We start from the raw sequence: 11,608 nt of genomic DNA on the forward strand, positions 1-11,608 counted from the left end.
TAACGGTGTCTATTAATAGCCAAATGAAATTTTCCCCACTCCATGAAGTGCCCAATAAAATTAATGACAGATAGAAGATTGCTTTTCATTGTTTCTGAGGCTTAACTATTAAACAAGAATGACATTGTTATGGCCTAATTTGGGGGTACACAAAAATATTAGGAGAAGAGGTTTCACTCTTCTCCCAGTTATCTCAAATCAATTTTGTCTTTCCAAGTGTCTTTTGTCATTTAACAATCTGGTTATGAAGCTTGAAGTTCTTCTGTGCTTGTTTTGGACTGTATAGAAGTACATACGTTTTTCTTCCACTGTTTTCTGGTGAGCGTTAGACTAAAAATCTTTTTAGCTGCCCTAGTCTGCATTCCTAATGTGGGAGATGCTCTAGTGAGTATAAACAAAAAGGGATGCTTTTTCCTTCTTTGTGGAAGATGGATTCTAATCTCTGTCTCTTTTCCTATGTAGCTAAGTAGAATCTGCCATATCAATGTCCAGTCAGTTTCTAGCTCATCTAGTCCTTATGATTCCTCCCACGGTCACTTGCATGCTGCCATTGCTTTGGGCCTGTGGCTGCTGCCAGTGCTTCTATAGCAGCAACCCGACTTCCTACTGGCACCAGCACTAGCTCTGCCCCCTGGGAAGTGTGCTTTACTGTCTGGGATCCCCCACTAGGGGTGCCTCTGCCAGCTGCTGCTGTCCTTGCTGCCCCCGAGACACACAAAGACTGAAAGTTGTCTGCACCACTGTCCATACCACCTTATTAACTGCTGAAGTCCTAGTCTCTGTTCCAAAGCCCCGTAACTTTGAGGACATAGCTTCTGGTAAGGAGTTTAGAAAGCCCTTCCAAAAGGGTAATTGGAGGAAGAGGCACTGAATCTGATGTGTTGTATTTTCCCAAGTCAAGCCTACACATCTCTCAGTGCTTTCAGGCACGCTGTCATCTCAGAGACTGGGCACACACACATCAGGATTTCCCTTCCTCTTCCCCAAGAAGCAGAATCCAAATCCTTCCAGTAGGGGTTTGTTGGAAGACCAGGGAGTTGTGGGCATATTCTTTGAATCTAGTTTTTTTGGGCCTAAAAGTGTGATGGGGTGAAAATCGAGCAAGGTGAAGAGCCTTTAAACGAAGCTCAGGAAAGCCTGTATCTTAGGTCTTCCACTTAGTAACGGGTCATCTACTCATGTCCTCTGAAAATGTTCATCTCTCGTGATGGGATCTGTCTTCTTCTGACAATGTCCCAAGTTCCTTGAACTCTGGCGTAGCTAGTCTTGACTTCTGTATTAGTCTGAGTAATACTGGGTGATGCTGTGATAACATCCCTGCCCCATCTCAGTAGCTTCATATTTGCCACTATACAGAATCTTTTGTGGGTTGTACATTCTTCTCTATCTTGTGGCTATAGCATGTAAAACACATGCCTCCCGTCTTAGTTTCCTAGGGCTGCCGGAACAAGATACCACAAACTGAGTGGTTTAAAACAACAAACACTTTTTTCTCTCAGGGTTCTGAAGGCTGGAAGTCCAGAATCAAGGTGTGGGAGGCCCGTGTCTTCTCTGAAGGCTCTAGGGAACAATCCTTCTTGTCCCTTTCTAGCTTTTGAAAGTTGCCGGCAATCTTCGGCATTCCTTGCTGATAGATGCATCACTCCAATTTCTGTCACCACCTCCACGTGGCTGTTTTCCCTGTGTCTGTCTGTCCAATTTCTCTTCTTTTTCTAATGGTGCTAGTTATTAGATTAGGGTCAACCATGATCCAGTGTGACCTCATCTTAATTTGATTGCATCTACAAGACCCTATTTCCAAAGAAGATTACATGCACAGGTGCTGAGTACCAGATCCCTGATGTATCTTTTGAGGAGACACAGTCAACCCATAACACCCTTCAAAGTTGTTCCTGAAGAAGAGAGACAGAAGAGAGGCCCCCGGCTCTTACCAGTCTCACCTCAGAAGAGATATATGCTAGTTTTGTTCGCAGTCCAGCCCCAACGTGACTACAAGGAAGGCTAGTACATTCAGGGGAGCACATGGCTGTTTGGTGAACATTACCTGTCTCTGTCACATCCTCATCCAGTTTGTTTCCTCTGATCCCAGAATGCTCTGGGGCACACATGATAGTTTCTATGTAATGTGAAATATCTATCAAGAATAGCAGTGGGTTCCTGCAAAGCACATGGAAGGAACAGACTTGGAAAATTGCTCAAAGAAAAGAAAAAAATAGTTTATATAGTTTGTAAAACTATCTTATATTTGTTTGGTTCTTTGATTTATCTTAATCCAGAGGTTACAAAATGGCAGTCAGCAGGTTGGATCTATTCCATAGATTTTTTGTGTGTGTGTGGCCCACACAGTGTTCAAGAAATATGAACAGACTGGGCGTGGTGGCTCATGCCTGTAATCCTAGCACTTTGGGAGGCTGAGGCGGGAGGATTGCTTAAGCCCAGGAGTTTGAGACCAGCCTGGGCAATATGACGAAACCCTGCCAGTACAAAAATGTAGCTGGACATGGTGGAGTGCACCTGTAATCCCAGCTACTTGGGAGGCTGAAGTGGCAGGATCACTTAAGCCCTGGAAGTCAAGGCTGCAGTGAGCCAAGATTGTGTCATTGCACTCAGCCTGGGCAACAAAGTGAGCCTATAATCCCAGTACTTTGGGAGGCCGAGGCGGGTGGATTGCCTGAGGTCAGGAGTTCAAGAGCAGCCTGGCCAGCATAGTGAAACCCCATCTCTACTAAAAATACAAAAAATTAGTTGGGTGTGGTAGTGGGCGCCTGTATTCGCTTGAACTCAGGAGGCGGAGGTTGCAGTGAGCCAAGATCGTGCCATTGCACTCTAGCCTGGGCAACAAAAGCGAAACTCTGTCTCAAAAAAAAAAGCAAACAGATGTCTACACAACTGGATTTACCTTGAACAATGGGAAGATTTGACAACATCTGGGCTCACATTTACACAGAAAACTAAGAAGAAGGAAAACAGCCAAATAAGAGCTGCTCTCTGTGGACAGTCCCATGTTTGCAGTTCACCCTCATGCCCACCATTCCCTGGAGAATCACCAACACTGAGGCTGTCACTTCTCATTTGTCTTTGTGATTTCACTGTTGTTTTCTTAGAGTAGAGATTTTTTCCCCTTATATCTTGCTCTTTCTACTCACTTCCTTTACCTCATTGGCCCCTGCAGGCATTTGTGTTTGAGACTTCAATTTTTAGTAAAATCTGCATTTTCATGTATCTTGTGCTTCTAAGGGATTAAGCATTATACCATAGTATCACCTTGAACTTAGCACTCTGAGGTTGACTCCTGCTGTAGCATCTGCAATAGTAGTGATTTAAGGCGAATAGTTGGTAAAGCTCCAGACATGTCTATATCAGCCCAGAAATACCTATAAGGGGGTGGATAAATGTTTGCAATGAAATATTCACAATTGGGATATTTGGGTAAATTTGAATATAATTAAAATGAGGCCTATTGACTCACTTTGAGGTAAATCTTTACTGATAGAGCTTTTGTGCCTTTTCTCCCTATACAGACCATTGGAGCGATCCAGCGAAGATGTGGATATAATCTTCACTCGACTGAAAGAAGTTAAAGCTTTTGAGAAATTTCACCCAAATCTCCTTCATCAGATTTGCTTATGTGGTTATTATGAGAATCTGGAAAAGGGAATAACATGTAAGAAATGCAACTCTAGTAGTATATTTCCATGTATGGTTTATGCTCATTTGTGGTTACTTTATGGAGATAAATAGCAAATGGAGTATTTATGTGCTAAATATTTGAGCTTCAACTAAGGGTATTAAGTTGGCATTTCCCTCTAGTCTGTTTATTCAGTTCCATGTAGTTGTTTCCCTAACTCCTTTGTTCACAGAACGTAAATGGTTCTTCCAGGGCAACCGACTTTCTAGATGGAGCTGGAGGGATGTAATGATTCACACATTTAGCTATATCTTTAGAAATTCAAATAATTGTCTTCTCTAATCCAAGAAATGTGTGGCCAATAGGATATTAAGGTAAAAGTTCTCTTAACTAGTGCTGATAGTAATGTTTTGAATTAATGCTAGTTATATCATCTATTCCAGGTGTGAATAAGGGGCAGGGAGATAGAGTAACAGTTGGATTTTTTTAAAAGTATTTTTTCTTTAAAGAAGTAATAGTTCTTCTGTTGGAACACTTTATGCTGCACTCACAGAAAACTCCCTTTCAACTGATTTGAATATTCAATGACTTATACAACAAGAAAAAAAATCAATTACTCATATAGAAGAAATCCTGAGGTAGAATGACTTCAGGGTTGGTTAGTGAAGTGACCCAGTGAAATTATTAAGGCTTCAGGTCCTTCCTATATTTTTTGTTTTTGTATGCATTCTGAGGTGTTGGGTTTTGTCCTCAGACTTGTCCCAAATTATTCTGACAGCTACAGCTGTTGGATGCATTATGTATTGATACAAAAATGTCCTGCTGAAGGACTATTTCTTTTTGGGTCTCTGTTTTAGAAGTCCCCCAGCAGACTTCTTGTATTGACTCATTGGCCAGAAATGCATCACATGCCTAAGTCTCAACAAATCACTTGCAAAAATAATGGGATCACCAGGACTGATTTATACCAATCATGATTGCCCTAGTGGAGCTAACACCTAGCCCTATGGATGAGGGTGGAAACTTGTCTAAAACCTGGGTTCAGTTAGACAACAGGGCATGAGTGGTTCTGGGTGGGAAAGCAACAGGGTGAGTCACAACATTATTGTAGAAAATTTAGAAAGTCAACAAAATAAAAATCACCTACAATTTCTACCATTAACATTTTGTGGGCCAGGCGCAGTGGCTCACGCTTGTAATCCTGGCATTTTGGGAGGCCAAGGTGGGCAGATCATGAGGTCAGGAGATTGAGACCATCCTGGCTAACACGGTGAAACCCATCTCTACTAAAAATACAAACAATTAGCCGGCCGTGGTGGCGGGCACCTGTAATCCCAGCTACTCGGGAGGCTGAGGCAGGAGAATTGCTTGAACCCAGGAGGTGGAGGTTGCAGTGAGCTGAGATTGCGCCATCGCATACTGCACTCCAGCCTGGGTGACAGAACAAGACTCCGTCTCAAAAAAAAAAAAAAAAAAATTGGGGTATATTCTTCAAAATGTTCTCCTATGTGTACACATAGAAGCATAGTTACATTTCTTTTTCTTTTTCTTTCTTTTTTTTTTTTTTGAGATGAGTTCTTGCTCTGTCATCTAGGCTGGAGTGCAGTAGTGCAATCATGGCTCACTACAACCTTGAACTCCTAGGCTCAAGCCATCTGCCCACCTCAGCCTCCTGAGTAGCTAGGACTACAGGCATGTGCCACTATGCCCAGCTACTTTCTTTAATTTTGGTAAAGACCAGGTCAGCTATGTTGCCCAGGCTGGTCTCGAACTCCTGGTCTCAAGCAATCCTCCTGCTGTGGCTTCCCAAAGTGTTAGGATTATAGGCATGAGCCCCTGCACCCAACTCATAGTTACATTTCTGTTAAGAAAAAAATCATCCATACATACCATTTTCAACCAGTCTTTTAAAACTGATATCAGAAACTTTATTCTTTTGGCAATAAAACTATTTTATGTTTCTAAAAGCCATTTTCAAAATGAATCTCCTAACGTGTAACATGAATTTGATTGACAAATAATAATGTCTTTTGGGGCCAAGAATTTCATAAAAGACAAAACCCTAACTCTAAAATGAGTCACAAAGATTTGGAATAGCAGAGTTACTGGAGAGACCAGCTATAAACTCATCGACCCCATCTTAAGCTTGTCTTTGCACTTGGTAGGATGTCATTGTTGTTCTTTGCCTTTCCACAGCATGTCCTAGTCAGGAAGTTCAGAGCCACTTGTCATCATTAATTGTGGTTCCCAGAAGCTTGCTCGTCTCCAGTAAACACTAGCCTTGCCAGGACTCAGTTATCCCACGAGCTGTCATGTGATTTTTCATTGAGTTACTTGACCTCTGACTTTAACTGTGAAGAGGATTTTAAAATATCAAATCACTCCATCTAGTTATTTAGTTAGGATATTTAAAAGGACAGTTGGTTTGCATGAAATTTTTGAACCAGTGTTTTGGAATTACTTTCCCAAACCTGGTCTTAATATGATATGGGAACTATGGTTCTATGTAAATACCTAAATATTTTCTCTCTGAGAGGACAAACTTGGAGCAAGATCAGTTTCAAAAATTTCTGATGAGGGTCATTCAAATGCTTAAAAGCAGTGAATTTATAAAAAGAATAAGAAAACGGACAATGATAATATAATAGTTAAAAGTTTTAAACAAAGCAGATTTTGGTTTTTAAATCAATCATTGGTCACCTTAAAAGGAGAGGTGCTAGTCTAGAAAACACATTGCTTTTAATATAGTCTTGGGAAATATCAGCCAATTCTTCTTAAATTCGAAGGATCTTATAACATTTAAAGCTATCATCTTTATTACAGCTCTGTAAGTATGATAGAGTTCTCTTTAACAAGGTTACACTTCACAGAATATTGAATAAATAGGATATAGCTTTGTTGACAGATGAGGTAAAGAAAAACATGTCATGTTCCTGTGGGCAAGAGTTCGGGGAAGGGTGGTAAGCTCAGTTAGGTCCAAGACATGCTTGGACCAGTGAAAAACTATCAGATCCTACAGTAAAACCAAGTTGTATCTGTTATATTTATATCACTGTTTTTTTCCCCAGTATTTCGCCAGGGTGATATTGGAACAAACTGGTATGCTGTCTTGGCAGGGTCTTTGGATGTTAAAGTATCTGAGACCAGCAGTCACCAGGTAATATGCTCGATATTTTTTTGGAAGTAGGATTTATTTTTTTAAAAAGACATATTATCCCTATGTCTTTTATGCCATTACAATTACATTTTCAAGTCCATTTCTTCTTTCCTACAATAAGGGGTTTGGCAGTGTTTGTTTGATTCCTTTATTAAGTTACTCAGCAAACACCTATTGAATGTCTTCTCTGATTTGAGTATGATGCCAGGTGTCAAAACATGAAATGCAAGAACACATTGGATGCTTTCTAGGAGCTTGTAGTCTATTTGGAAATGCAAGGAATTGCAGTGTGACACAAATTGCTGTATAGGGTGAAATGTGAGTGAAGGGGAAGGAGAAGAAGTCTTCCCATGTTTCCTCTTGGATCCTTTCTCCATCATTGTATCTTGAATTTTCTTTGTCCTAGAAGTGATCCCCTCATCCACCTTGTAGGAGCTCTGGTGATGCAAGGGAAATATGGTTGATGCAGTCCCCCTAAAATCTCTATTTCTCTGCCTTGTCTTTGCAAATGTGGAAGGCTAATAATATTATTTTCCTTCTAAAGTACAGTGCATGCTTTATTTTCATTAGTCACCTCTGAGGAGTTTGGCATCCTAGTAGATGAAACTCATTCTTTTTTTTTTCACAAAATTTATGAATATTAAAAAAAAACAAAATTAAAAAAGAAAGAAAAATATTTTAAAAATAAAAAATATATGAATATTTAAAGTCAAACCCAGGGCCTTCTTTCACATCTGCAGTGACTCTTGCTCTATCATTAAGACATGTGGCTAAAATGTACACAACCTCACTGTTTAGAGCCAAGAATCTCGAGTCTGAAAAGTATGACCCATAAAAGGCCCCTATCAGGTGTCACTATGAAAATGTTCCAAGTGTTATTTCCACATATTCAGGATTCAGAAAAAACTGAAGTAAGAGAATTAGTTCGTTGTAAAATCTGAAAGAATTACTGAAAAAAATTAAAGAATTAGTTAAAGGGACAAGTAACTTTCTGCCAAGTGTCATATTTAAGGCAGTGTTTTGGAGCCTTATTCATAGGTAGCACACTTCAAATGTGAGAAAAATTCATAACACACCAAATTTGAGGTTTAAATTTTTTAGGAACTTGTATCTGTATTGAAGTTGTGGGCAGTCACCATCTTAAAAATGGAGTGGTATCCCAAAAGATTGCTGGTAAGGTGGGCATTTGGAATTTGCAATGTAGTTTCCTGGGTGATACCCATTGTAATGGATGGTTAAATTCTCAGGCCAGTGTCCAAATCCTGTGTAATCCACAGTATACTCTTTCTGTGCATCAGTGCATGAAAATTCCATTAGACACAGCATGGAACCTGTGCTTCCCAACTTTGATGATACTTTTCCTCTTCCTGTCTCTCACGGAGTTGGCTTTCTCTTGGATTTCAGAGACAGTCAAGGTGAGAGGTGGGTTTTGATTCTTGTAAGCTGCCTTGGTTTCAAATGGGAAGGAGAACAGCTAGCATTTCTTGGATATTTGCCATATCCAGTATAACCAAGATATTTATCCATATATAATTTATCCAGTCCTTCTTGGATGTTTACTTGGCAGTGTTCCAAGCACTTAACAGGTATTTATTTACTTCTTTGATCCTCAAGTCAACCATGAGGTAGGTTGTATTACTGTTCTCATTTTGCAGATGATGTCCCCGAGTGGTTAAATAACTTACCTCAAGTATTATATCTAGAAATTAGAGAAACCAAGATTAAAACCCAAGCAGTCAGGTACCTGAACAGATGCTCTTCGCCACTGCTCTCCACCATTTGACTCTTAAGAAGCATGATGCAACATACAGCTTCCCTCTCTCCCTGCCTTTTGTCATCCTTTCAGATTACCCCATATCCTTCCTCTCTGCATATTTCCTACCTTGTGGATGCTGTTCTGGTGGGGACTCTCTGGGCGTTTTTGCTCAGAGCCGCTCCTGGTACTTCCCTTCCCCATGTTTCACCTGCATAGATGTGCCCTGGGGACAGGGCCTGCAGCAGGATCTTTCTGCTCAGTTCCTCCTGCAGCTAGAGTGGGTCCTGAATGAGTGATAATGGAGAGAGTGAAGCTAAAAAGAGAAATGTGACAAAACAGAAGAAAGGGAAGTAAGATGAGAATTAAGGAGGAGAAAAGAAAGAATAGGAAATCTCAGGAAGGAGAGAGAAGGCGAATCAGAAAAGGAAGAGCAGATGTGCCTAAGGGGATGATAAATAACACCAGCTCTTATGTGCTGACACACCAGATGTGAAAGCTGGCTGAGATTTTGAGGGTATTAAAATAGTATCTGGCCGGGGGTTTCAGGAATTTTGCCTTTGACCAGTTATCTCTCACCATGGCATCCTAGCAGGGTTATTAGCTACAGATTTAACAATTTTAACAAAACTTTTAATTTTAGATTTACCTGTAATTTTGACCTCAAAACCAATGCAGAGAACTTTCCTAAGTTGGGCTCAGTCTTCTTTTAGTTGTTAGGAATTATTAATTTAATACCAAAGCCAGCTTACTACTTCCTTTATGTATTTCATAATACACAACGTTCAACCAGAGTTTTCTGGATGGATTTGTGTCACTAAAATAAAAGGAAGAGAAAGCTCATTGACCCCTACACCCTCTAGCCCTCTAGAGTACAGCCTGAGATAAACAGGGCCCAGCCTTGCAGCCAGTTCTGAGGGCTGGACATGGTCCAGCCACATGGGAGAAAGAAGCTAAGGAGAATGACCAAGATGGCAGAGCCCCCTTCCATGCCAAGATGCTTGCAAGGGAGAAACAAAACTGCCATATCTACCCATGCTGGCCTTGTGATGGCTCTGGGTGTCTGCCCACCAGCAATGTGGTAAATCTGGGGGATTGTTTAACATGGCCGAGTAGTGCCCCATACAAGTCAGGGTTCTTTGAAGAAACAGAAGCACTAAGAGATAGAGATGGAGAGAGAGAGACAGGTTTATTTTTAGGAACTGGCTCACATGATTTCGGGGGCTGGCAGGTCTGAAGTCTAGAGCTGGCAGGCTGGAGATTCAGGTAAGAGTTATTGGCAGAAGCAGAATTCCTTCTTCTTTGGGAAACCTCAAGGAAAACCTGTTTGCTCTTAGGCCTTCAGGTGAGTAGATGAGGCACACGCACATCATGGAGGGTGATCTACTTTAAGGTCTACTGATTGTAAATGTTAATCACATCTAAATAATATCTTCACAGCAACATCTAGGTTAGTTTTTAACCAATCTACTGGCCATTATTGTCTAGCTAAGTTGACACATACAGTTAACCGTAATAGACCCCAATGAGGGGGGAGATGGGGTTGGGTGAAGGCCATGGGTGAGGAGCAAGGAGAGACCTGGAATTCCTACCCCTAGAGACCAGAAACGATCATTGCTGAGTGCCTTCCTTGTGTGGCTCATGCGAAGGGTTCCATGGACATTAACTGAACTAATCTTTAGGCATTTGTGTCCTGTTTTACCACAGGCTTGAAAACAAGGCTCAGTGACTTAGGTGCAGCTTTCCCAGGGCCACACACGTGTACGTGGGCAAACTGAGATTTGAATTCAGGTCTGACATCCTCCAAATTGCATGTTCTTCTGCTGGGCGCACATGTGAACAGAGGTGTGAGGAGGATGATAAAAGTGAAGGAAGAAAAGTTACGAGAGTCTAAGAGAAAACTGAGGAAAGAGAAAAGAGGTGATGGCACAGAGTCAAGTCTTTCAGGGAGGACAGGGCAGAGTTTCTTGCCAGCCTGCCCCTTGCTGCCCTGTATGTCTGCCTTCTCACCTGAGAGCCAGAGGGATGTAGTGACAAATTCCCAAACTTAGCACTGGGTTTTAGCCCCTCAGTGGGGTGTGAGCCAGGATGGTGGAAGAAGAGCGGGAGTGGCTGCTGGCAATGGGGCGCCTACGACAGGAAGCTCTGTGCCCAGTGTGTCACAAGCGTTATCCCACCGGCACTCACCACACTGCCCTCTCCTTAGTGCTGTGGTTTGTCTCATTTTAGAGGCCAGATATTCAACAGCCTGCCCAAGGTCACAAAGCTGCTGGATGTCCGGGCCAGTTCTTTGTGATTCTGGGGCTCAGTGCTTGCCCATCATGGTTGTATAGGTGCCACCCAGAAGGACCAGAAGAGGAAGGAAGAGAGGTGGGGGCCAAGCCAGCCATTAAGGAATAAGGAATGCAGGGAGGAGCTTTTGCCTTGCAGCTTCTCCAACTCGCACCTGGGTATCTGATGCAGCTCTCAGCCCCACAGCCCTTCCCTCTAAGCCCACCGCCCAGATGCTGTTGGGGGCATTCCTCCTCCCACCCTCTCTTTGATCTGGTGATGCACATTGAAAGGGGTGAGGCCCTCCCTCCAAAGGGCATCCGGATTCGAGGGTAGGGTAGATAAGTGTAGGTGATAGGGAGGGAAAGTGAGGTACACGGTGCACAAGATGGAGGCAAAATGTTAGAACTGACGGTGATGGAATGTGGAGGTGTAGAGCGAAGGGGAGGCTCCTGACTTGGGTGAAGAGGTGGACAGTGATGCTACTAATGGAAATGGGAATACGTGAGGGAGACCACCTTTCCCAGATTCTGCAATAGTATTTTATGCTATATGTTTATTAGGTATGTATATTAGTCCATTTTCATGCTGCTGAGAAAGACATACCTGAGACTGGGCAATTTACAAAAGAAATAAGTTTATTAGACTTATAGTTCCACATGGCTGGAGAGACCTCACAATCATGGCAGAAGGCAAGGATGAGCAAGTCACATCTTACATGGATGGCAGCAGGCAAAGAGAGCTTGTGCAGGGAAACTCCCATTTTTAAAACCATCAGATCTTGTGAGATTCATTCACT

General features: G+C 42.0%; 1 protein-coding gene across 1 annotated transcript in view; it reads left to right on the plus strand.

The window, feature by feature from the left end:
* The window catches only part of LOC105514543 (rap guanine nucleotide exchange factor 4-like), a 69,678-nt gene that overhangs the window by 44,678 nt on the left and 13,392 nt on the right, over positions 1-11,608 (plus strand). The window contains exons 2-3 of the mRNA XM_011945965.1: positions 3,522-3,664; positions 6,697-6,785. Of these exons, the coding sequence (XP_011801355.1) occupies positions 3,522-3,664; positions 6,697-6,785 (232 nt within the window). The remainder of the gene's footprint in view (positions 1-3,521; positions 3,665-6,696; positions 6,786-11,608) is intronic.

Source organism: Colobus angolensis, unplaced genomic scaffold (assembly GCF_000951035.1).
Source record: "Colobus angolensis palliatus isolate OR3802 unplaced genomic scaffold, Cang.pa_1.0 Scaffold247, whole genome shotgun sequence".
In the NCBI taxonomy this organism is placed as follows: domain Eukaryota; kingdom Metazoa; phylum Chordata; class Mammalia; order Primates; family Cercopithecidae; genus Colobus; species Colobus angolensis.